Below are 26786 nucleotides of genomic sequence, written 5' to 3' on the forward strand. Positions count from 1 at the left end.
AGATAATCTTGGACCTTAGTGAGCTTGTAGTTTTATACCCTGGTAAGGGCTAGCAAATTATTTTAGCCCATTATGATGTTCATAAGAGAAATACCTGAGTCTGACTAATTTATAAAGACCAGAAGCTTATTTAGCTCAGTTTTGGAGGTCCAAGGTCAAGGGGCCATATCTAATGAGGGTGTCCTTGTAAATTCAATCATGAGGGCCCCACCTTGGGAATCTTAATCCTCATCACCTCCTAAAGGGTAGAGGAGGGTATTACACTGGTCTAGGAATGAGAAGGAGAGGGCCTCTACTTGGAAATTGACAGTGGTGATCGAGTGGTGTGTACAAATTCCTGCACTATTTCAGATATTCAATCAAAGGGATTTGGTGAGTGCTTGGATGCCATGAAAGAGGGACAGCCATGGATTGCTTATAGCTTATGGGCTGGGCAATGGGTGGATGGTGGAACTCTTCTCTCAACTAGGACTTGGAGTGGAGACACAGGTGTGGAGTATTGGGGATGATGTAGAGATAACTTTGGCTGGAACTATTCCACTTCCGGAGTCCTTCATGTAATTGCTTCATCAGTGCCCAAGGCAGCCCAGAAAGAGAAGACCTCTTCTGCAGGAGTGTAAACATCCCTGCGTTCAGGGAATCATTCTGGCTTGTGCAAGCCTAGCTCAGGGGACTAGGAAGGGTACAAATTATGATGGGGACATAACTTTTTACTAAATCACTTTGTGCTAGTCTGCCAGCATTTTTGTATGCAGATTTTATTTTATTAAACTTGGAGCCCCTCTAGTTCAACCCATAGCTTCTCTATTTTAGGTCCAGATAGTTCTATGTGGCATTTAAGATCACATAAAAGCACAATAAAACCTTTCCATTTTGAGTCTACTGAGTTATGTTTTTTCTTCCTCTCAAAATAAGTTTTATAAACCCCATAAAATGCAGCACATGCTGGTTCCATTACTGTGAGTCTACACAGAGAGAGTTCCTGACAGGGCAGCACAGATAAGAAGCAGGGGACAAAGTTATAAAAGGAGAATGCTTAACATTCCTCTTCCTTCCTTCTCCACTCCATTCTCTTCTCTCTTCCTTCTCCTCCTTTTAGTAAGTAAATCCCCTTCTTTCCCAGTATTCCCCAAATAGAAAATAAGAGAGAGGTTTAATAGTGCATTTATTAAAAAAAAATCAAATAGTGAAACTTTTGAAAAGTTTTCAAAAAAATATAGATACTGGTTCAGTCCAGATTCCTTTTTTCTTTTTCTGAGAAGACCTCTTCTGCAGGAGTGTAAACATCCCTGCGTTCAGGGAATCATTCTGGCTTGTGCAAGCCTAGCTCAGGGGACTAGGAAGGGTACAAATTATGATGGGGACATAACTTTTTACTAAATCACTTTGTGCTAGTCTGCCAGCATTTTTGTATGCAGATTTTATTTTATTAAACTTGGAGCCCCTCTAGTTCAACCCATAGCTTCTCTATTTTAGGTCCAGATAGTTCTATGTGGCATTTAAGATCACATAAAAGCACAATAAAACCTTTCCATTTTGAGTCTACTGAGTTATGTTTTTTCTTCCTCTCAAAATAAGTTTTATAAACCCCATAAAATGCAGCACATGCTGGTTCCATTACTGTGAGTCTACACAGAGAGAGTTCCTGACAGGGCAGCACAGATAAGAAGCAGGGGACAAAGTTATAAAAGGAGAATGCTTAACATTCCTCTTCCTTCCTTCTCCACTCCATTCTCTTCTCTCTTCCTTCTCCTCCTTTTAGTAAGTAAATCCCCTTCTTTCCCAGTATTCCCCAAATAGAAAATAAGAGAGAGGTTTAATAGTGCATTTATTAAAAAAAAATCAAATAGTGAAACTTTTGAAAAGTTTTCAAAAAAATATAGATACTGGTTCAGTCCAGATTCCTTTTTTCTTTTTCTTTTTTTTTTTTTCTTTAAGTGATTGGATCAAAATTGGGAGCATCTCAGAGATTATGATAATGTATTAAAACTCCAATCCTCTGGCAACTTAACAATACCAGAGTCTGCTGCTTTTTTCTTTTCATTAGCTCCAAAGCCAGAGGCAGGCAGACGTGCTGAGCATGCAAATGCGCTCTTAGAGACAGTTTTAGTATTAGTATTATTTCATTAAGAAATTTTGTTTTAGATAAGTTTTAGTTTTAGCAGGACTGTGTGGAAAGTAAAGAGAGTTCCCACATACCTCCTGTCCCCAACCACGTGCAACCTCCCCTGCCGTCAACACCCCCTGGTACAGCGGTGCATTCCCTATCAGTACATGGACTCTGACATGTCATTATCAAGAAGGTCTACAGTTCATGTAGCTTCGCTTTAATGTTGTACGTTCCATAGGTTTTTACAAATGTGTAGTGAAGTACACCCTGTGTTGTAGGGTCCTGCAGGGTAGCTTCAGTGCCCTACAAGTCCTCTGGGCTCTGCCTATTCATCCTTCCATTCTCGACGAATTCTGGCAAGCACTGGTTTCCTTTTTAAATCTTTGTAGGTTTGCTTTTTCTAGAATGTCATATAATTGCAATCATAAAGCATGTAGACGTTTCAGATTGGCTTCTTTCACTTAGTAATATGCATTTAAGTTTCCCTCATGTCTCTTTATGGTTTGTTGGCTTCTTTTTTAGCACTGAATAATATTTTATTGTCTGGATGTTCCATAGTTTATTGACTCTTTCACCTACTGAGGGAAATATTGGTTGCTTCCAAGTTTTAGCAATTACAGATAAAGCTTTTATAAACAGCTATGTGTAGGTTTTCATGTGGACATAAGTTTTCAATTCATTTGGATAAATACCAAGGATTACAATTGCTTGATCATATGGAACAGCTTAATTTTTAAGAAGTCCAAGAAGTACTCTGTGCTCTTCAGTCAAACCCTAGTGACAGCTAGGCAAATTAACTCATCCACAATAATTGTATTGAATACATATTCACTCTAATTATTAGTAGATGCAATTTATGATGTTTCAGAGTCTTAATTTCCAGAACATATCATACAATGACTAAGGTATTCTTGAACAAGCAGGATGCAGAAGATGCTTTCTAAGAGTTCATCGAATCCCAAAGCATGGATTTTAATACCACAGGAATAAAGAAACTTATTTCTCATTGGCAACAATGTGTTGATTGTAATGGTTCCTGTTTTGCTGAATAAAGATGTGTTTGATCCTAGTTATAATGATTTAAAATTCACAGTCCAAAACTGCAATTGCTTTTGCATAAACCTAATAAAAAATAACTCTCCCCCTCCTTAAAGAAACAACTCTTACTGTTACTCAAATATTTAAATAAATGCTTTTATCAAGTATATATTTAAACAAAACATATTTTCCTTAAAAAAATCTACTAACTTTATCTGTTTCTTTTTTCAAATATTTATATTGAAATTAGAAAAATAATAGTTTTAGCAGAGATGAAATTCCAGGTCTGCTTAAAATATAATTATTTTGCTTTCTCTCTCTCTCTCTCTCTCTCTATTTTTTTTTTTTTTTAGCCTGGAAACAGACACACTGTTTATTTACTGACCAGATTATGAAAATAATTGTCATGTTAATTGAGGCCTTGTTGAGCTTAATAAGGGTGCCATTATAGATCTGGCAAAGATGAAGAAGTTGCAACACCTTTCGAACCTATGGGCTCGCTCCATTGATACCTCTGATCCTGATGACAAATGCCAATTTGAGTTCTGCAGGTACATAGAAGTTGCCAGCTTTTCTTGTCATCCTGGCCATGCAAATCTCAGTTCTGTACATCTGTCTATATTCCTTATGATAGTGCTTATCTTTTTCACAGATAAGCTTCCTCCTTACCTTTCGAAGCATCTTTTGAGCAAACTTTTTTCTCAGACACTTGATCTTCAGTTCCGCAAAACTCCTTCGCTTTTTCTTAAGGGTTTCTGGCACGACAGGAACCTTTCTCTTGGTGGCTTCTGCTGCAGTAGGAACCTTTTTCTTGGTCTCTGCCACAGCAGGAACCTTCTTTTTCTTCTCTTGAACGCCACAGGTCCAGGACTCAAACTGCAGTCAGTCATGTGGGAGTCCAGCGAGTAACCACTGTGCCATCTGCTGGCCCCACAAATGACTTGTTTTAAATTTTCTGAGTCTTCTGCATGATAAAGTATACTGTTGACATTCTTTCTCTTCTTAAATTTTTCTATAGGTCATGTGCACTCATTAGAGAGAGAGAGAGAGAGAGAGAGAGAGGGAGAGAACTCTGCAGGAGTGATCCATTCTGCAATCTCTTCTGTGGGATTGCAGTGGGATCCAGTTGCCGTAACCACCACACCACCAGCTGGCCTGAAACTCTCTATGCATATTTCAGTTCTGTCATTGTGTTCTTCAGATTTGGGATTTTCATTTGTTAAATAGATTCCATTTGCTAATCAAACTTTCCTTTTGTTCATATATTGCTTTTCTAATTTTGCTAAACTATCTGGTTTTCTTGTATCTCCCTGAGCTTCTTTAAGATGATTATTTTGAGGGAACCAGCAGTTAGCGTAATGGCTATGTCGCTGGATTCCCACGTAGTCGACCGCGGTTCGCGTACCGGACCCGGTGGCTTAAAACTCACGCTGGGCGCGTGTGCGTGCGTGCCCAAGATCCCGAGAGGAGAATGGAGGAGAAGGGATTGCGGCGTGACCATCCCCCCTGGGGGGTGATTTCTCGCTTTCTGTCTCTATGTCTCTCTCTGTCTGTCTGGCGAGCGCACGCGCCCTATAGCGAAAATCTCTCCAAAAAAAAAAAAAAAAAAAAAAAAAGATGATTATTTTGAATGATTTGTCACACAGTTCATAGATCTATCTTTCTTTGGGGGTGGTTATGGGAACGTTGTAGAGCTTCGTGTTGGTGTCTGTGTATTTGAAGGGGCAAATACCTCTTCAGTTTTGTTTTTTTTCCCTGAAGAGCATAAATTTATTTATTTATTTATTTTTGACTTTTAAAAAATTATTTTTTATACATTTAATTGCTATACATCATTTAGTTTGTAAAGAGACTTTACCCAGCATGATACACACCTCAGTCCAGCCCAGTTGAGAATACTATACATGTCCTCATCAACATATTCTGATTTTTATAGACCACTTTAATAAGGTAAAGTCATTCTGCTGTTGGATATTTGCCTTGATACAATTACCTCCAGGATCACAATCAAGTGGGGTTAGAACCAAGTTACATGACTAGATTGATGGGCCTATAGTGGGTTCTGCTGTAGGTAGACCTATTACCAGGTTTGGACAGGTGTGGACTCTGTCTGGTCCTTGGGTAGACTGGACTGCTTCCAGGACCTGAATCAGTAGGACTGGAGCTGACGCAAGGGTCTGCTTTAGAGTCTGCAGTTAGGCCCATAGATAGGATGTTTGCTACTATATTTGCAGACAGTTGTGACTTCCACCAGGTCACTGAGCATGTTCCTTGGTGGATTTCTGGGCAGAGAGTACTAGAATCAAGATACAGGGCTTGCTCAGGTCATCAGCTGAAACTGGAGTCTGCAAGCCCTGGTGCATAAATTTTGGTGCCCTCTGCTGAACTCCTAGGAGCCATTTTCTAGGACTGCTTCAGGATTGGCAGTCTAACAGAGGTTGGCAGACCCACTTCTGGAGGCAACAATGAGCATGTCTCTTGGTGGGTTTCTGGGCCTCCCATTGGACTGCTTCTGACCTGTGGCTGAGAGGCCTCAGCTACAACTGAGTTGCAAGACCATTTCAGGATGTGGTCTGGGACTAAGATGGGTGAGTCCACCTCCAGGGGCATAGATAGGCATGTTGGTATGTCTCCCGACAGGTCCCTGTACAGGCAGGACTGTGTCATACTCTTGCTGGGTGGGGCTGGAGCCTGTTGATGGGTTACTTTAGGGTTCTCAGCTAGAATTTGTCAGCAGGCCTGTTATCCAGCACATCTCCTGGGTCCCTTGTACAATGGTACTAAAGGCAAGAACAAGGTCAACTGGGGATGTATCAGAGTCCACAGAAGGACAGGGCTGTTTCTAGGTCTGTAGGTGGGACTATGGCTGGTAAGTCTGCCACCTGGGTGTAGACTTATTTTCTCAAATTGACTCCCCTTGTTCTTAGGCTCTACTGAAGCTTGAAACCTCCTGACTCTCAAAGCCTGAAGAGGCACTTTTACCCATGATGGTTACCAATTTATTGCTCCCATGGGGGAATATGAGCAGGAGTCCTCCCGTTCCATCATCTTGCTGTCCTATCTTGAGCTGTATTTTGAAGAAGGAAGAGGCATTTTTTCCAGGCATAAAATATATAAGGTAAGGGTATTTCACACAATTGGAAAAAATGTAGAAAGTCAGAGGTATGTTCCAAACCATAACGTCCAACCAAACCACATTTTCTGTGCAAGAATTTTTGGTTCAAATCTCCCTCCAATATAGGGTATAAAAAGGCTATTTTTGCTTGTGAAATATCTCTTGTTTTATGTTTAAACTCCTGAAAGGAAATTATGCTCAGCATCATTTAGTTGTTCTATACAATTTCTTCTTTTGTTAAATTCTCTCTACCAGTATTCATTTGCTCACCAGTGAGTGGTTGAGTCAGGGAGAAATAGAGACCAGTGAGGATGCCTTGTGACATGTTAGTCTGGTGACCTGTGGGTTTATTCCAATGAACTAGCCAAGCAGTTAACGTGCTCCAAGTTGAATCTGAGAAGTGGAACAGACAGAGTCCATACTGCCAAGCAGAGGTAAATTCTAATCCAAGTTACATCAGGTCTATTATGAGTTTGGGGGAAGTAAGATCTTTAAATGATTAAATCCAGAGAACCTAATCATTTTCAGTCAGCACCAGCTGCTGTGGCCCATAATATGTCATGTTCTATGTAACACTTCAGAAATTGTTGCAACTGCCTCCAATCTTATTTCTCCTTTCCAGGACAAAAATAATATTTGCAACAGAGAAGGAATAGCCAGGCTGGGGTGCTGGCTTGGAATGCTGTCCTCGATGACCAAACACAGTATGAAAGAGGTTGATCTGATGCTCTACGTTCTGTTTTACAATAGTTCCGTGAGCCAGACCATTATCATTGGTTTCTCACCCAACCAGAAGGGTCAGGACTTTGGTCACATCACTGAATACCTCCAGGAAAACAAGTGACTTCAACTACCATTTATATACTTTCCAAACGTTCAGCTCTGATCCAAGTCTCTGTCCTAAGCTCTGTGTATATATTCAGCAGCCAGGTGGACTAGCTCAGGGACCCCTCAACCTTAGTTTGTTCGAAACTGAATTCATTTTGCTGCTGAACAAGATTGATTCTGCTGTTGCGGCTTCTTTCTCTGTGCATAACTCATTTATCCTAATTTAAACCCAAGAGACGTTCTAGACAACTCCTTTTTTATTTATTTTTAAATGTATTATTATTGTTGTTGTTATTATTATTTTACATGCAGTGGGTCACATCCTCTAAATTTAACTGCCTAAGTATCTCTGCATTTCCTCTCCCAGTGTCTAATCCAATCCTTCGTAATTTTTCCTCTGGTTTCCTCTTGTACCTCTTAAGCAGATTTGTGGCTTTTAGTATTGTCCACTTACAATTCCCTTTACAGTGAAGCCACTGGGTCTTTAAAAAACAAATATCTAATCAAAGCACTTTAACTGCTTAGAAACATTTAAATGGCTTGTCACTGCTTCCAAGGTAAAATATTTTGTTAACTCCTAGTCAACGTGCATTCATGCATTTCGTGACTTGGCCCCATCTCTGTCTCCAGCTGCATGATGTCACTTCTCACCGGGATCCACTTCCTCTCCCTACAACCTGTTATTCTAACTAGTCATAGTTAGCATCTATTGAATACTTACCTGAGCTTGGAACTGTGCTCAGTGCTCTATTTCAGGATTCTTTTAACTTCACCAGTGGTGTACATCATCTTGGATTCTTGCTAAAAATACAATTCCTGGTCCTTGTCCCAGATCTATTGAATCATAATCTTTAGGGACTGGTCTAGGAACCTAAGGCACCAAGGCTGTGAGTCATCTGAGAAATTTGGGAAAACATTATCTTATTTAATCCTCATAAAAATTTAATGAGATAAAAACTGTTATTAGACTCATTTACAGATAGAAAAATTGAAGCTTAAGGGGGAAAGTTATTTGTCAAGAGACACCTGGTTAACTGATTGTTATGATTTCAGGTCAGATATCTAACCCTAGGGTTTTCAGCCCAGCCGTGCTCTCCTTGTAAGTCAATGCATACTTTGTTCACTCTGTTTTCTTGAGTTAAAGCAATGTTTAGATCTCTAACCCTGGTCTGTGTCCCAGGCTCTGTGCGTGTATACATATCTAGCTGCCAAATGGACTAGTTCAGGGACCCCTCAACCACATTTTGAAACTGAATTCATTTTCTTACTGAACACGATTGATTTCGCTATTGTGGCTTCTTTCTCTGTTTAAAACCCATTTATCCTAACTAGAAACCCAAGAGACGTTGTAGACATCTCCCTCCTTACAGGCAGTGAGTCAAGTACCCTAGATTTCACTAAGTATCTTTCCATTCCCTCTCCCAATGTTCTAATTCAATCACCTGCTCTTTAACTTAGAAAGTCATTTTTCCATATTTGCCTGGGAAGCTACTGTTAACTCATAATTCAACTCAGACTGAAGCTCTCTTTTTCTCCTGAATCTGGCTTGGTTGCTTCAGTCTCTGGATATGACACATCACGTCCTCATCTACTTCCCTATCAGACTATATGAAAGCATATTGCTTTTTTATATGATTTTTTATTTTTGGGGGAGGTTTTTGCTAAAAGGTGCATGCTCTCACCAGAAATACAGAGAGAAACAGAGGGACAGAAAGAAATCACCTCCCCCGGGGGGATGACCACACCACAATTCCTTCTCCTCCATTCTCCTCTTGGGATCTTGGGCATGCACATACACGCACCTGGCGTGAGTTTAAGTCATCGGGTCTAGGACTTGAACCACAGTGGATTACATGGGAGTCCAGCGACATAGCCATTATGCCAACTTCTGGTCCCAGGAAGCATATTTCAAGTTCTTGTAGATTGTTTTAAATTATTTATTTTAATTTTGCTATTGTTATTATTTTAATTTGCTATGGGGCATGTATACTCACCAGAGAGAGACAGAGAGAGGGAAAGTGAGAAAGCAAGCCACCAGGTCTGGGACTCAAACTATAGCTGGCCCTGTGGGAGTCCAGAGCCTTAACCACCATGCCATTTGCTGGTCCCTCAAGTGTAGAAGAGATACGTGAAAAATACGTACAACATAAGTACATGCAATATACCACTTAATTTGGCTATTGCTGGAGTTCAGATGCTATGGATTGATGGAGTTAGGGTCACTTCAGCAATTTTTTTTTTTTTTTGGAGAGGTTTTTGCTATAGGGTGCGTGCGCTTGCCAGACAGACAGAGAGAGACAGAGAGACAGAAAGTGAGAAATCACCCCCCAGGGGGGATAGTCATGCTGCAATCCATTCTCCATTCTCCTCTCAAGATCTTGGGCACGTGCGCACACATGCCAGGCATGAGTTCTAAGCCACCGGGTCTGGGACGCAAACTGCGGTCGACTACATGGGAGTCCATCGACATAGCCGTTACACTAACTGCTGGTTCCCAGCAATTTTTTTTTTAAGGTAAGGAAATGTAGACTTTTGGAACCAAGCCTCGCTTTTATTAAACTTTCCTGCCTTTTTTTCTAGGAAGATTTTAGGAGATATAGGATTGAGAGTCAATCAATTTCTTTTGAACTTAAAAGGAATGAAATATGTGTAATGTACGTCAATATTCCCAGTCAAGACCGGATGATAGAAAAGGACAATGAAACCCCGAAGGGAACGGTACTATAAGAGAAAGAAGACCCTGGTCTGGCTGTGTGGGCTCAGTGCCAGAGTACAGAGTGTCAGAGGGTGTGCCGGCATGGACTAAAGGTGCTCTCGAGCCAGACTTCCAGTGCCATGGACACACACTGTGGAAACTGAAGTATCAAGGAAAGGTTTGCATGGATGGAAGCAGTGTTTTCACACGGTCAACTGCAGTGGTGGCAGTTATTCAGACTCTGAGAACAAAAGGTTTGATAAGGCCCCCAAATCTATGGGCTAGATGTTTGTGTACTACCAGGATTTCTGCGAATAGTAGTGCTGAAGCTCCTCCCACCCCTATTTTGGCAGGAGTAGGGGCAAGAGTAGATTCAATAGCAGTGGGACACCCGAAGCTGTAGGACACCTGTGGTCCCCTACTCGAGAAAGGCAGTGTCCATGGAAGAAGTTGAGACCAGCAGGTGAGGTGTCCAGAGATTAGTAGACACTGTTATTCATGAATGGTGCATGCAACTTTGCCAGCTGTGAGCCGAAGACAAAAAATGAGAAGAACAGAGTCACGGACCGGTGTAAGGAATATTGATAGTCCTTGGGGACTGTTGTTTAGGGCAAACCCCCCCCCCAAAAAAAAAAAAAACGACAACAACAACAACAACAAAAACAAAAATAAAACAAAAACAGACATTTTCTCTTAGTTCGACATACTTGGGTTTGATACCATAATTTAGGTATTAAAACGAAATGTCAAGATCACCAAGTTGATGAGATCTGGAAATTTGGATAATAGAATATGTAATAAAAGCAAATAAGACATCTTCAAAAATTCAAAGACTTTTCCCAAGCATCCTAAAAATAGTCATACATCGGGGGCCTATTGATGGCATAGCGGTTAAGGGAGTTTGAAAATTAAACCAGGTGCGTGCATGTGTGTGTGTGTGTGTGTGCGTGTGCGTGCGCGTGTGTGTGCCTGAAGTCCTTAGAGGAAAAAAGATTATGGTGTGGTCATCTCCCTGGGAGGTGCTCATTCTCTCCCTCTCTCTTCAGCAAGACACGTGTGCCCTCTAGCAAGCCAGAAAAAAAATGTCAAATTTATTCAGAAAAATGAGTTTCAATTCATAGCAGAACAGAAAAATGCTTTATTGGAGACAAGTGTTATTTGAAACATAAGTTTTATTTGAAACATAAGTTTTATTTTTAAAAAGGCTTTATTTGAAGGAAGGTTTTTATTTGATTCAAAACTTGTGAGAAATCTGGAGATACTCATATATGGGCAAAAGAAATTAGTGCATGCATGCAAAGTAGAAGAAATGTTTTATTGGAAAAGAGCATTCTGCTACAACATCTAAAAAGCTGGCGCTGGGAATGATTGCAAAGAAAAAAGTACTCTTAAGAGTGGGGTTGTAAGTTCAATATTAAAGAATATGCGGTATGACGACACACATTTTGATCTGTGAATAATCATGCCACATCTTACAAAATACGCTCACTGAATTCTTACTAGAATGACAGACAGGAGATTCAGCGTCCATCCTTGATGCTCTGCCTTAAGATACGAAGCCGGGACGCTACCACATCCCAGTCGGCGTAGGCTCCTTCCAGATGGCGGCGTATCTCCGTCCCTGCTTCATAGCTTTGGCGGCCGTGAAGTAAGCGCCAGTTATCAAACGTAATCACGTCACCTGGGTGAGAAATTTTTCAGTATGAGTAAGTTGTGTTTAAATGATTTACAGAGCTAAAAAATGCCATGTGCAAAATACTGCAGTTACTCAGTCATGTCAAGAAATAGTACGTTTCTTTCTTTACAGACAGTTGTACCTTTACTTTTGCACACAAATTAGGTCTCTGGATGCAAACTTCTTTTGAACTTATGACATTAAAGTGACAGCCTGGAGGGATCCTGTGGACTCTTTAATAACTCTTATTTAAAATACTGTATCTGGGGCTGGTCCTGTAGCCTTACTAGGGAGCCGATTCCCCACTGTAGTTTGAATCCCAGCCTAGCCGCTTTAAAAACACTGGACACATGTGTACACATGCTCCAAATCCCAGCAGAATGGGGAAATGACGGAGAAGAAATGAAGGACTGATTGCATTATGCCCCACTGGGGGTGGGGTGGGTTCTCTCTCTCTCATACAACCCTGTGGTAATTTAAAAAAATGATCTCTGTGTAAGACTTTTGAATCATTCTTATTGATTGTTACTTATCTCTTAATAGAAGTGGTTCTTCCTGGTTTAATGGCTTCAAATAATGAAAGGATAGTGACATTCTTGTTTTTTCTGCTACTTTCCTAGAATTTTATGTCCATTATTTCTAAGCCTTAGAAGAATCCTGAAAAGAGAGAGATTATCTCCTCCTTTCGTACATGAAAAAACCAAGGCTCAGAGAAGTTGAGGAGTTTGCCCAAAGATACACGCCATTACATGGTAGGGCTTGGCTTCCCACTATTATTTTGTTTGCATCTTTTTCCTGTTTCCATTTTACATGTCATTATTCTTAAAACCAACCTCCTAGGACTGCACGACTGGACTTATGAAGGGTCTTATATTACTTTATTAGACTGAGATCAGTGCAAAAAAGAATCACAATTAAAATGAATTTTCCATTTGGCCAAATGGATCTGAGAGAGAAGTGACACCTTTCACTACAGATCTTGGAGGTTGAGTTTGATGGCTCTCCTGAGGAGAAGTAGGTCAGAAGACACACTGTGTTTTGTGCTCCTTGACACAAGTAACTGGAATTCTTCAAGTATTTCTCTTTTTTTTTAATATTTGAAAGTTTGTTTATTGTTTGTTTATTATATATATATATATATATATATATAGCAATTTAAATAGCTTCTGCTGTCTGTATTTAAGAACTCAAGTACAGAAATGAACTTCGTGTTGTCGAGGTAACATTGTGTCTTCCCCCCAGTGTGACTGCGTGGGTGTTTATGATGAAATGTGACCATGACTGTGAAGTCTCCAGTCCTTAATCAATCAATGCCATTAAATTTTAGACAATAAGCAGCATCTTATATATACGCCTGAAGGAAATAATGTCAGCATCCCTGCACCTTGCACATATACACACATAGACACACTGGAGCGCTTCTTTAGTTCAGGTAGCACTCTCTGCTTGCAAGCTTCACCAGGACACGTCACTCATGAACTTTATACATCTTGGCCAAAAGTCTGCCAAGTGATACTCCCGGACTTCAGCATGAGAATCACGGGGATAATTTTGTTTATCAAGGTAGGAGAATTAAGTACAAGCCTCAGTTTGTATTGGCAGGCTACCAGCATAGACACAGAACACATCAATCTCAATATCAGACAGGAGATTGCAATTGACCTATAGCTTGTCTTATTAAGTATTTGTTATTTAAGTTTGTGGCTCTTAAATTTTGAAGTGTTTGAAGATGACTTGTAATCTTATAAAAATTAGTATTTTTTAGAGGTTTTTTTTTTTTTTTTTTTTGCTATGGGGCATGTGCTTGTTGTATAGACAAACAGAAAGTGAGAGATCACCCGCCAGAGGGCATGGCCATGCCACAGTCCCTTCTCCTCTAGTCTCCTCTTGGGATTTTGGGCATGTATGCACACATACCTGGCATGAGTTTCAAGCCTCTCGGCCCAGGACTTGAACTGCAATCAGCCATGTGAGAGTCCAGCAAAGTAACTATTATGCCCTCTGTTGTATTTTTAAGTCTGGAGAATTGACGGAATGGAGTTAGGGCCAGAGTTAGGCTCTTTAACACATTGGCTGCTCACGTCAGACAGAGAGAGGCAGAGAGACAGAAAGTGAGAATTCACCCCCCAGGGGGAATGGCCATGTTGCAATCCCTTCTCCATTCTCTTCTCAGGATCTTGGGCACACACACACACACATGTGCCTGGTGTGAGTTTTAAGCCACCGGGTCTGTGACACGAACTGCGGTCGACAACGTGGGAGTCAAGTGACATATCCATTACGCTAACTGCTGGTCCCCCACCTCCCATTCTTGAGAGAAGCTGCCCTGGATGTCTTTCTAGGCGGCTAGAAAATCCATCCCTTCAGTCGTCCAACAACATGTACTCACTGACCTGGATTCATCTTGAAGGTAAATTTGAATTCTTTGCTGTTCATGAGATCAACAAACTCCTTCAGGGCAGCATAAAAAGGCTGAACTCTTTCAACGGGTACATCAAACACTGTGTCTCTAGTTGCATTGTTGAAATTGATGCGAACCACTTGACCTTTATCATCTAACCTGCATTTATGAGAGAGAGAGTTAGTACATAGTTCATGAGGAACCTATTCACATTTAAAGGGTTTCATTTCTTTTGGAAGATATTTCTGAAATGCAGTATTAAAGAATCCAAACACACAACAGACACTCTACCTGTGACACAATGTGTTTTTTTCAGTTTTTCATTCATTAATTTAGCAAGTTTTTAGAGAGTTTTTTGTTATAGGGCATATGTGCTTGCTGGAAAGACAGAGAGAGACAGAGACAGAAAGTGGGGGGGATGGCCACACCACAATCCCTTCTCCATTATCCTCTTGAGATCTCGGGCAAACACACACACACACACACACACACACACACACACACACATGCCAGGCATGAGTTTTAAGTCACCAGGTCTGGGACTCAAACTGTGGTTGACGACGTGGGAGTCCAGCAACGTAACCATTATGCCATCTGCTGGTCCCTAAGCAAGTAGTTTTTTTTTTGGAAAGGTTTTTACTATAGGGCATGTACTCTTACCAGAAAGACAGAGAAAGACAGAGAGACAGAAAGCGAGAAATTGACCCCCAGGAGGGATGACCATACTGTAATCCCTTCTCGTCCATTCTCTTCTCGGGATCTTGGGCACACATGCACGCGTGCCTGGTGTGAGTTTAAGCCACTGGGTCTAGTACTCGAACTGTGGTCAACTACACGGTAGTCCAGCAATATAGCCATTATGCCATCTGCCGGTCCCATTGTTTTTATTTTTTTTAATCTTCCTATGTTAGTGCCAAGAAGAGTTGACTTAGATTAACGTGTTACTGAGAGCAAACAACTTAGAAATTTTGTTAGACTTAGTGAAATCCATTCACTCTTTGTTCTTTAAAATAGGTCTTACAGGGGCCAGCAGGTGGGGGTGGTTGAGGTGCTGGACTCCCTCCCACATGGCCAACTATGGTTTGAGTCCTGGACTTCAAGTGCCTTATGTGAATTTCAAGCTACCAGGTCTGGGACTCGAACTGCAGTAGGCCATGTGGAAGTCCAGCAACTTAAGCATTACACTATTTGTCCTAAAAGGCTACAAGCTCATCTCTAAAATTATGGAGTTTTAATGAAATAAAATATGTCCTATAAATGCATTACACCATCTGGAGGAGAAGGGATTGCAGTGTGGCCATCTCCTTTGGGGATGTGATTTCTCACTTTGTGTCTCTCTGTCTCTGTCTCTCTAGTGAGTGTACACTATAGCAAAGATCTGTTTAAAAAAGTACAAATAAGGTTCAATAGGTAATAAAGTACTCTTCTTCCTCTCCCTCCCCATACTGACCCATAAATAAAAGGAATACTCTGAGCCTAGGGAATGTGGTTTTATTTATTTATTTATTTTTGAAGAGGTTTTTGCTACAGGACGTGTGTGCTCACCAGACAGAGAGAGAGAGAGAGAGAGAGAGAGAGAGAGAGAGAGAAAGAAAGCGAGAAATCACCCCCCAAGGGGGGATGGCCATGCTGCAATCCCTTCTCCTCCATTCTCCTCTCGGGATCTTGGGCATGCATGGACACGCGCCTGGCGTGGGTTTAAGCCACCAGGTCCAGGATGTGAACCACGGTTGACTACGTGGGAGTCCAGCAACATAGCCATTATGCTAACTGCTGGTCCCAGGAATGTGGTTTTATTAATAAAGGTCAACAGAAAGTTAAGTCAGCAGAAGGCACCAGGAGCCTCCAGGATCAGGGGTACAAAGAACAGCATGTGACCTTTCAGTTGCTCCCCTCAATTGATTTCAGGACTTTCATGGTATCTGACACCATCTGCTTTTTAATCTTATCTCCAAGATTCTATTCCTACTGCTCCTCACCGTTTCTCTTCTTTTCTCTCTGTTTCATATTTTGTCTGAATTACCTCATGCTCTGTGTCATCTGCCATGTCACTGACAAGGATGTCATGACTCTGGACCTTCTCAGGGACCTTTCCTCCAGCTACCCTGACAATCTGTTTCTTTTTTCTTCTAGATTCAAACAGTTACTCTAGTTATGAGCAATTCATTCCAGAGTCATGGTGACTACGAACCAGGATAAGCTTCTCTTCTGAGCAAACTCCCTCACTCCTTTAAGTCTGTTCACCTCTCACTCAATGAAACCTTCCCCTCAAATTTTGTCATTGCTAAGTCTCCCTATCCTGCTCTGGTTTTCCTTTTCCTCTTAAGCACTTAATTTTAACATTGATTATAATTTGCCTTAAAGTCTATTATTAGAATCTATCCGATACGAGGGCAGAGGGTCTTTGGTGTCCACTGCCACATCTCAAGTACCAAGAAAAGTGCCTGGCCTCAATAGATACTTATTAGTTAATAAATGAGGGCTATGATTGTATACAAGAAGGCTGGATTAGTGTACTGTGATGACTGTCTACTCAATGAGTTTATTTTTTTACCATTTGGCTATTTGTCCTAAAAGGCTACAAGCTCATCTCTAAAATTCAATGAAACCTTCCCCTCAAATTTTGTCATTGCTAAGTCTCCCTATCCTGCTCTGGTTTTCCTTTTCCTCTTAAGCACTTAATTTTAACATTGATTATAATTTGCCTTAAAGTCTATTATTAGAATCTATCCGATACGAGGGCAGAGGGTCTTTGGTGTCCACTGCCACATCTCAAGTACCAAGAAAAGTGCCTGGCCTCAATAGATACTTATTAGTTAATAAATGAGGGCTATGATTGTATACAAGAAGGCTGGATTAGTGTACTGTGATGACTGTCTACTCAATGAGTTTATTTTTTTACCATTTGGCTATTTGTCCTAAAAGGCTACAAGCTCATCTCTAAAATTATGGAGTTTTAATGAAATAAAATATGTCCTACAAATGCAAGGTAATTCTCAAAGTAGTAAATTTGTGGCCTTCGTAGGTGCTTAGAAAAATCATGATGAAATAATGTTAAAAGAAAAAAGAAAAAAAAATATTTGATGTAGGGACTATATGGCCTTCATTGGTTTAGAATATGTTTAAGACCCCCTGTCTCACCCTCAGGTCATGTGTTTCAGATGAGGCTGATGCTGCCTCTGAGATGGACATGTGATCCAGGCATGGCCAGTAGAATTCTCTGCCCGCTGACCATGGTGATTGCTTCAAGGACAGACTTAGACATTGCAAGTCTGTGTAAGCTCATGAGCTTTGTTGCAGCTCTTGGGAAATAAATGTATTCCTCGTGCTGCGATTACCAGCTCTATAGACAATAAAAACATGGAGCTTCTGAGTACCATCTTTGAAAATGAAGCCATCATCAAAGATGGTAAAACTAAGAAGAAAAAAAGTGACCAATTAATGTCTGGACTATTTTCTGTTTTTTTTTTTTTTTTTTTTTTTTGTTTTTTCCTTTTTTTAACTTCAGGACTAAATAGTGCTGACTAGTACAACCACATTGATTACAACTGCGTAGGACTATTTTAAAGATAAAGTGTACATGGAGTGTTAGTTATTTTTCTAATATTAAAAACAGATTTCATGTATATAATTTGATAAATTTTTTCTTTAGTGGTGGAAAGATTCTTTTTAAAAATTTTACTCCAAAGTTAGATTAAATAGTAAATAAAAAATAAAACTCTTGAAAGTGGAGTGATACTTTCTGTTATTTAAACTTTAGGTTAATGGAACTTTAGCTGTCAGTTGGTTTATTGCAATGGAAAATTTGTAAATAGTACTCACTCTATAATTTTGTGTTTGGATTGTACAGAGAAATCGCAGTAATCTACTCCAATATCTGTAAAGTCCACAAAGGTTGAACACAAAATCTGGAACGCCCGAGGATTTTTCTCTTTGAGCTTTTGGCATACGTTAAACCCGTCTACGATTTCAGTATCACCCCCTGTGACTGTTTGCTTTATGCAGTGCAGAAGCTGAACCTGTTAAAAGAAATGAAGAAATATGGCTTAAAATGACATATATAAAAGGGTTTAGAGAAGAAAACATTGCTTATAATAGATATTATACTTCAAACAGGTTACAACTGAAGACATGGGCACAGGCATGATAGTTTTCATTAGCAAACAAAAAGCACAGACCATAAAGTCGCAAAGAACGAGCTCTTCATTCTGGAGTAGGCAGGGAATGCTTTATAGCTGGCAGAGGAGGAGGAATAAGATATTTGCAAACTTAACATTTCATTGCTATATATATACACACACACATACATATACATACATATACCTTGGGATATTTTGATGTGAAAATAGTCACTATTCTATTCACCTTAATTCCCCAATCATGCTGGTTAGAAGAGAGTTCAGTAGAATTATTTCTTGACACACTGAAAGAAGGAAAAGACTTGGCATACATAAAATAGAATGAGTGTGAATCAGTTGATGGTGATGAGTGTGTGAAAATGCACAGGTCACCAGGTAACAAAATTGGCTAGAGCAGGAGGTCCTGAATGGGAAAGCCATAGTAGGAAGGGTAATTTGGGGCCTCATCATGGAAAGCCTTACATGTCAGGTGAGGGATTTTTGTACTTGTGCACACAGGGGACTCATTGCAGACTTTTGAATATAGAAGAAATGTAGTCAGAACTGAGTGAAATAATATTAGTCCATTGGTGCTACCTAAAAATTTTTTTCCCCCAAGAGGGATACTGGTCACAAAGTAGCTACTGAGGGTCAACTGTGACGGTAGTTCAGGTGTAAGGCTGAAGGGAAGGAGGTAGGGTGAGACTATGAGAAAGGATGAACCCAAGTAACGGAGAGCCAGAAGGATGTACTATTTATTTTTTCTAAGATTATTTGGAAAATGTTTAACATGATTTCATTTTGCAAAGCAAATAGAGCAACAGTGAAACATTGCTTTGAAGAGGAGCTTTTCCTTGGTTTTGTGACTCCTTATTTAAGTCAGGATGGGTAAGTGGTTTTGAATGCCTAAATTTAGACCTTGGTTTTCTGCCTGAAGAAACAAATGCTATTCAACTGTGAAAGATTTATTCTCGCTGCATGAAATAAAATAAAAACCCATGCTGGACTGAGTTCTTCTTGTAGAATGAAAGAGGCAAACATGATCAAATACCTAGAGTAGGGGAATATGAATTTTAGTGGAGGAAAAAAGCCCATTTGGCTTGGTGCTCTCCAGAGTTGGTCTAGAGCAGTGTTGTCCATCCAAACTCCCTGCTCTGGTGGAAATGTTCTCCTGCGTTTCCTGACACAGTAGTTACTGGCTCCACCTGGCTACTGTGTGCCTGAAATGTAGCTCGTGTGACTGAGGAACTGAACCTTACATTTTATTTCATCTTAATTTAAATTACTATTTTAACAGCCACTTAATGGCTGCTGGCAACAATATTGGACTGTACTGGTCTAGTGCATCAATCACTGCTCTCTCCTAAACACGTGTTTTCCTGATTTTATCATTTTAGGCGTCCTTATTTTCAAAAGCTACATAAAGCAAGTTTCTTTCCTACCAAGGAAGAGATTTCTTTATAGGTCTCCTAATAATTTAGTGTCACGTAGAGTATATATGTGCTTTGTACATTTAGATAGAATGTTCATCCTTCTTTTATGATGTTGAGAGAGAAATGACCTAAATTAGTAATGGTTCGATCTTTACATGGATGGACTTCTCTTAAATTGAAAAACGTGTGTATAAACTGGTCAGTTCATTGCAGATAATCATGTCACTTGGGCAATAAAGGATGAAGCAGCCTGATGGAAGAGAAGAGGAAATGGAAAAGTCACACCCGAGTCTACCAGACTACCAGGAGGTTAGGTGATGGCACAACTTTGTCTTTGGGAGAAGAAGAATGTTCTTTAAGTTCTTTTTGACTTTGCCTTAAAGAATTTATAGAATATTTTAAATGTCTATCTTTAAGGTGAGATGACGTCTTTTATGCATAGTAAGGCCAACTAATATCTTCTTTTGTGTAAATTGTACTTTTAATACAATTTTATGGAAGAAGATGAAGCCTTAGAGTTTTACCACTAATTCCAACGGTAAATATCTGCCTGGAATGTATAAAACCCAGACATGTCTCATGCGAGTCACTCAGAACCCAAAATATTTTCTTTCTTCAGATCACTTTATGGAAGCAGGTGACATTTGGTCCAGGAAAAATAGTGAGTAACACATTATCTGTGTTTTATTGAAGAGGTATTGCCTTATCCCTCCTCACATGATCCAAGTTAATCATGGTAAACTCTCAACAGGTAATTAATCATCCCGTTCATTGTGCTGAAATAAAATGACTGTTCTACTTCTTAGAGAATTTTAGTATAAACACTCCCAGATAATTAAAAATGAGAACCTGAACTATAGTATGAATGGGTGCTTGTAATTTTCTCCTTCTATTGGAATATAGCCATTTTGAGAATCATCAGTTATTTAAAACTGTCCTGGGCAAGTTAGTGGAGTAGTAATTAAAGTGCCTAGATCCCACATGGCCTACTGTGCAGTTCAAGTTCCAGATCTGAAGGCTTTAAAAACATGCCAAGCATCTCTGCATGTATGTTCAAGTCCCAAGAGGGGAGATGAAGGAAAAGGGATTGCAGCATGGCCATCCCTCCTAGAGGGTGCTTTCTCACTTTCTCTTTCTCTGTCTCTTTTTGGCAAATGGAAGCACTCCTAGCAATTTTTAAAAAAATGTCCCATTCAGACATTTAGCTTTGGATGTTTCACTTGCTGATAGAGACAGGTAAAATGTTATAGTTCTTCTGTCTTTATAGCATGTCCGTTACGTCTCTCTTATATTCAAAGTACTGTATTAAGCCTTGGGATATAGAGGTATAAGATTCAGCTCTAGTCTTTGAAGAGTTTTAAAAGTATGACCATGTCTATAAATATCTATTCCATTATTTAAAGGATGGTAATGAAAACTTTTAACTCAGGGTCACCCATGGTGACGCAGTAGGAATGATGTGCTCTGGGATGCTGATCCACATGAGAAGGCCCCAGGTTTGTGTCCTGGGACCTCGCTGCATGTACTCGCACACAGGTATATGCCCAGTGATGAGGGATACCCGACCCTGGGAGTGGAAGGCGTGGAGACCCTGTGGGGTTCTTTCTTCATCTTTCTCTGTCTCTCTCTCTGTCTCTCTGACTGAAGAAGTAAATAAACAAACAAATTCCAATTCAGACTAGTATGGTATGATGACAAACTAGATGGAGGCCGGGTTCAAGGTCATGTTCTCCATTAATCAAATGTTACCCAGTAAAAATATTTAGCTGCTTCTCTTCCTCATCTAACATAAAGAGATATGACTACGCCTGTCTACCTTAAGGAATGTTAAGAGAGATCACGTAAATAAGTAAAAACACTTGGAAAAATGTAAGGTGCTATGAAAATATCAAGTGTTGTATTATACTTCAGGAATACTTAAGGACTCATTTAATCCATTTTTCCTTAGGCTTTCAATTTTAACTCAGAAATAGAACTTAAAATCAGAAAAGAGAGAAGATAATTTAACAATTCAAATAAAATCTTCAGTGTTGGGGGAACCAGCAGTTAGCGTAATGGTTATGGCGCTGGACTCCCACGTAGTAGACCGCGGTTTGTGTCCCGGACCCGGTGGCTTAAAACTCACGCCGGGCGCGTGTGCATGTGTGCCCAAGATCCCGAGAGGAGAATGGAGGAGAAGGGATTGTGGCGTGACCATCCCCCCTGGGGGGTGATTTCTCGCTTTCTGTCTCTATGTCTCTCTCTGTCTGTCTGGTGAGCGCACGTGCCCTATAGCAAAAACCTCTCAAAAAAAAATCTTCATTGTTTTTGTTTATTTTTGTTTTTGTCTCACTCTTTAAGCTTTATTTCATCCAGATTCTCTATTCTATTGCCGGCAGATGATCTGAGCTGACTAGTTGGCGCTTAACCCCAGGAGTTCAGAAAAGTCTCTGAAGCACACTTTCAAAAAATCACATTGTAGTCACCTCTTTCCACCAAAGGGTGACTATAATAGTCACTTTACTGTTGTCATTAGTTCAGTAGTGCCTTCCAATCAGCAATAATTTAAAATATGTGAAGTCAAATACTGGCCTAGCTTAGCTAAAACTGGCGAGAGAGCAATGGATAACACCCACAGAGAAAGCGTGTTCAGTAAAGATGATGGACAAAAATAGATTAATTTGAATTTAGCCCATTTCGCCTTCCTTAGCTTGAGGATTGCTCAAATTTTCACTTACTGATTTCTGTGTGGGTATTTTACTTCATCCAATTTACCTCTAAGAATAGGGACACATGGTTTAAAAGATAGTTTCCTGACCATTTGGTTTTTGGGTTTGTAAAATGATGATTTTTGTAAAAATGTAGCTGGTTTACTAAAATGACAATTTTTTTTAAATGTGGAGAAAGTATACCCATCTGGAAATTCTTCTAGGGTTTTGTGGCTCCATCCTCAGTATCTCCCTCCTTCACAAGCAATCTGATAGATGAGTAGTAGATGTTTTCCAGGGCCAGCCTGGGGCCTGTGGTTAAGCTGTTGGGATCTGGGATCTCCAATGGCCGACTATGTGGTGTGAGTCCTGGACCTCACAGCTTGAAAAACACACAGGGTGTGTGTGTGCACGCCTAAAATTTCAAAAGGCAGGGGAGATGGAGGAGAGGGGATTGTGGCATTCCCATGGGGGATACTTTCTCAATTTTCCTCTCTCTGTCTCTCTGGCAAGTGCAGTTGCCCTCTGGCAAAGAACAAAAACAAAAACAAGAACAAAACAAAAAAATGTTTTTCAAAAATACCCACGGCTACTTTATTCTCTGTATGTATGCTCCTTTGTAATGCACTTTGCGGTTCTCTGATGTTGTCTTCTTCACCTCTGAAATTTGAATTAGATTTATGACTTGCTCAGACCAATGAAACATTGCAGAAGTGACATTGTGCTGATTTCCGACCAAGGACTCGAAATTTTGCCTGCTTTGGTTGGTCTCTGGAAACTTTGCTAGTCCCCATGTGCAGAAGCCTGGGCTGACCTGCTGGAGGAGAGTAGTCCCAGTGGAGCAGAGACAGGACATCTCAGCTGAAGTCAACAGTGCCTGGGTAGTTCTGCAGCTGACTGCAGGTGTGTAACTGCAGACAAAAAGAACTTCCCAGATAAACACAGCCCAAATGCAAAAAACCTAGGCTAAGAAAATGGCTGTTCTATTAAGCCATTAAGCTATGAAGTGAGTTTTTAATGCAGCAATAGCTAACTGAAATAAATCATAGCTATGGAACTTTGTGGGGAAAATCTACACTGTGTTCGCTGATTTCATTCTGTTCTAACTATCTGCTGTATGTGCAGGAAGGCCTCAAGATGTGCTGCTTGCTTGCAATCTATTTTGGCAAAGCAAAAAGTGCCAATAATTATTTCCAGGGCAAAACAAAAAAGATGCATGAAAATGTTCTATTAATATCTTTTAGGAATGTGAGGATATATAGAATTTAAATACAGAGATTGTGTGTATATGCAGAGAAATAAAGTTTACGTAAGATGCACTAGCTGGTAAAACAATCTTCTAGACTCAAAACACAGGACGATTTGGGTCCTTGGCCTGTCTTGTGGAAAATATGTTGGAGCTCACCTTACCCCAGGTGGATGATGGAGGGCTGGATAATCAGTGTGAAAGCTTAGCTTCCCAGTTGTGTAAGCCACATTGTTAGCATCAATTTTGTCTTGCACTTGCCAAGTATGTCTGAAAAATATAAGAAACACATGTTTAAACAGGTTGTAACCAAGCCAGAGGAAATGCGTTAGAATGAATTTGGTGTGTGGGGTGCAATGGAAACTTTTCATCTTATGAGTTAATTACCATAATGACTGTGAGCCAGAAAAAGGAATCTGACCTTTCTTTTTCCAAAGTGACTATTTTGGAATTAAGAGCCCTTCATTGCTTCTGTCCTCTCAACAAAAGAGTGAATTTGTACGTTAGTCTATCCTACCAAGTTTATAAAGAAATGTACATGGGATTGTAAGTTGTCTTTTCTTTTTTTTAAAGAGAGATTTTTGCTAAAGGGCGCATGTGCTTGCTGGAGTGACTGAAAGCGAGAAATCACCCCCTACGGGGGATGACCATGCCGCAATCCCTCCTTCTCCATTTTCTTCTCGGGATTTTGGGCATGTTCGCACACATGTGAATTTCAAACTGATGGGTCTGGGACTCGAACTGCGGCTGAGCACGTGGGAGTCCATGATGTAACTATTATGCCATCGGCTGGCTCCTGAAAGTTGTCTTTTAAAATAGATGAATGTATTTTAAAATATGATTTGTTGAGTTGAAATTCACATAGCATAGAAGACACCATTTGAAAGTGAACATTTTAGTGGCATTTAGTATATCCACAGTGATGGGAACCACTACCTCTATGTATCTAGTTTCCAAACATTTCTGTCACTCTAAAGTAAAACTTCTTACCTGGTAAGCAATTTCTTCCCTTTCTGCCCTTCCCAGAGTTCCTGTAAACCATTAATCTACTTTCTGTCTCTCTATATTTACATATTCTGGATATTTAATGTCAATGGAACAATATCATCCACAACCTCTTTTACTTAGCCTAATATTTCCAAGATTCATTCAGGCTGTAGCATGTATTAGTACAGTCTTCTTGTTTTGGCTGAGTAATATTCTATTGTATGGATATATCACAATTTGTTTATCCATTCATCCATAGATGAATATTTGAGCTGTTTCTACTTTTGGTTATTGTTAATAATGCTGGTCTGAACAAGTATATTTTTGTACTTACTTGAGTATCTGTTTTTACTTTTTAGTATATATACACAGGAGTGAAATTGCTGGATCATATTATAATTCAATATTTAATTCTTTGAGAAAATGCCAAACTTTTCCATGGTGACTCTGCAATTTTATATTCCCACCAGCATTATGTGAGGGTTTTAATCCTCTCCATGCTCACTACACTTATTTTATGTTTAAAACCCTTTTTCTTTTTGGCCTATGTTTGGTGGAGCAGGCAATAAGGGAGCCGTTGCATGATTTTGGTAGTCACATGGGACAGCTCTGAGTTGTGCCCTGGATCTACTTGAACAATCAGGCTGGCTGCAAGAAAGGGGAGAGAACTGAAGCATGAAAATCCTGTCAAGGGTGCCCCTCTCTTTTTCTCTTTGTCTCATAAAGGAAAGAAATAAAATTTTATTATAGCCTTCCTAGTGTGTGTGAAGTAGTAGCTCATTGTGTTTTGATTTGTATTTTCCTAAAGATTAATGTTGTTGACTATCTTTTCATGTGCTTGTTTGGCCATTTGAGTATCTTCTTTGGACAACTGTCTATTCAAGTACTTTACCCATTTTAAAATTGAGCTGTCTTTTTTTGTTGAGTTGTAAAAGTTTTTTATATATCCCAGGTATTAGATGCTTATTAGATGTGTGACTTGCAAATATGTTCACCATTCTGTAGGTAGACCTTTAACATTTTTGCTAATATCTTCTGATGTTCAAAGTTTTAAATTTTGATGAAACCAACTAAAGCATGAGCTTTAGTTGCTCATGCTGTGTGTGTGTGTGTGTGTGTGTTATATCTAAGAATTATTGCCCTATCTGAGATAATGAAGACTGATGTCTATGTTTTATTCCAAGGCTTTTATTTATTTTAATTTTTAAAAGGCCTTTGCCATAGGATGCGTGCACTCACCAGAGACTGAGAGTGAAAGTGAGAACCTACTCCCTGAGGGAAATGGCAATACTACAGTCCTTCCTCCTCTATTATCCACTCAGGATCTGAGGCACACTCATGCACACATGCCCAGCATGATTTCTTTTTCTTTTTTTTTGGAGAGTTTTTTTTTGTTTGTTTGTTTGTTTTTGTTATAGGGCGTGTGTGCTCGCCAGACAGAGAGAGACAGAGAAACAGAAAGCGAGAAATCACCCCCCAGGGGGGATGGCCATGCTACAATCCCTTCTCCTTCATTCTCCTCTCGGGATCTTGGGCACGCACGCACATGTGCCTGGTGTGAGTTTAAGCCACCAGGTCCGGGACTCGAACCGTGGTCAACTACGTGGGAGTCCAGTGACATAACTATTACGCTAACTGCTGGTCCCAGCCCAGCATGATTTTTAAGCTTCCAAGTCTGAGACTCAAACCACAGCCAGTTATGTGGAAGTCCAGTACCATAATCACCATGCCACCTGCTGGTCCTTATAATTAGGTCATTTACCTATTATTGATTAATTTTTATATATGCTATGATATAGGAGTCCAGTTTCATTCTTTTGTCTCTATTTCATTTGTTTCTGCTCTGCTCTTTATTATCTCTTTACTTCTATTTTGAATAAAATTGTCAGAAGCTGCGCCTACTCACTGGAGAGACGTGGGGCAGGGGAGAAAATAATAAGGCACCTTCCCTCTCTTGTGGCATGGTCATGCTGCAATCTTTCTCCTCCATCTCTCTCTCCTTTTGGGAGTTTGGGTATGCACACACATATGTTTGGAATGTTTCTCAAGCCACCAGGTCCTGGACTTGAACTGCATGGTTGACCATGTGGGATCAGCCACCTTGACCACAAGCCATGGACTGTCATATGTTACTAACTTTGATTTTGACTTTTTTTTTCCCTAGTCCCATGAGATATGTTAGGTTATTTGAGATCTCATAATCCTTTTGATGTCTATTGCCATGAACTTTCCTTTTTTAATTTTCTTTTTTTGGAGAGTTTTTTTTTTTTTTTTCTATAGGATGCATGCACTTCCCAGAAAGACAGAGAAAGAGAGAGAGAGAGAGATAGAAAGTGAGAAAACACCCCTGGGGGGGGGGTAGCATTCTCCATTCTCCTCTCAGTATTCTGGGCACACATACACACACACACACACACACAACCACTGAGTCTGGAACCCATATTGCAGTTGGT

The 26786-nt window shown here is 40.0% G+C and overlaps 1 protein-coding gene and 1 long non-coding RNA gene across 2 annotated transcripts in view; one reads left to right on the plus strand and one right to left on the minus strand.

Annotated features, from left to right (window-relative positions):
• Positions 1-11084: 11084 nt before the first annotated feature.
• The window catches only part of BBOX1 (gamma-butyrobetaine hydroxylase 1), a 59158-nt gene continuing 43456 nt past the window's right edge, over positions 11085-26786 (minus strand). Inside the window, exons 4-7 of the mRNA XM_014591302.2 lie at positions 23511-23616; positions 17685-17881; positions 13855-14021; positions 11085-11467 (exon numbers count right to left, since the gene is read on the minus strand). Of these exons, the coding sequence (XP_014446788.1) occupies positions 11307-11467; positions 13855-14021; positions 17685-17881; positions 23511-23616 (631 nt within the window). The 3' untranslated portion in view covers positions 11085-11306. The remainder of the gene's footprint in view (positions 11468-13854; positions 14022-17684; positions 17882-23510; positions 23617-26786) is intronic.
• Positions 20878-26786, plus strand: part of LOC102478055 (uncharacterized) — a 32329-nt gene continuing 26420 nt past the window's right edge. The window contains exon 1 of the long non-coding RNA XR_001371067.2: positions 20878-20949. This is a non-coding gene — a long non-coding RNA (uncharacterized LOC102478055). The remainder of the gene's footprint in view (positions 20950-26786) is intronic.

This window comes from Tupaia chinensis, unplaced genomic scaffold, assembly GCF_000334495.1.
Source record: "Tupaia chinensis unplaced genomic scaffold, TupChi_1.0 Scaffold000555_1, whole genome shotgun sequence".
Taxonomy (NCBI): Eukaryota; Metazoa; Chordata; class Mammalia; order Scandentia; family Tupaiidae; genus Tupaia; species Tupaia belangeri.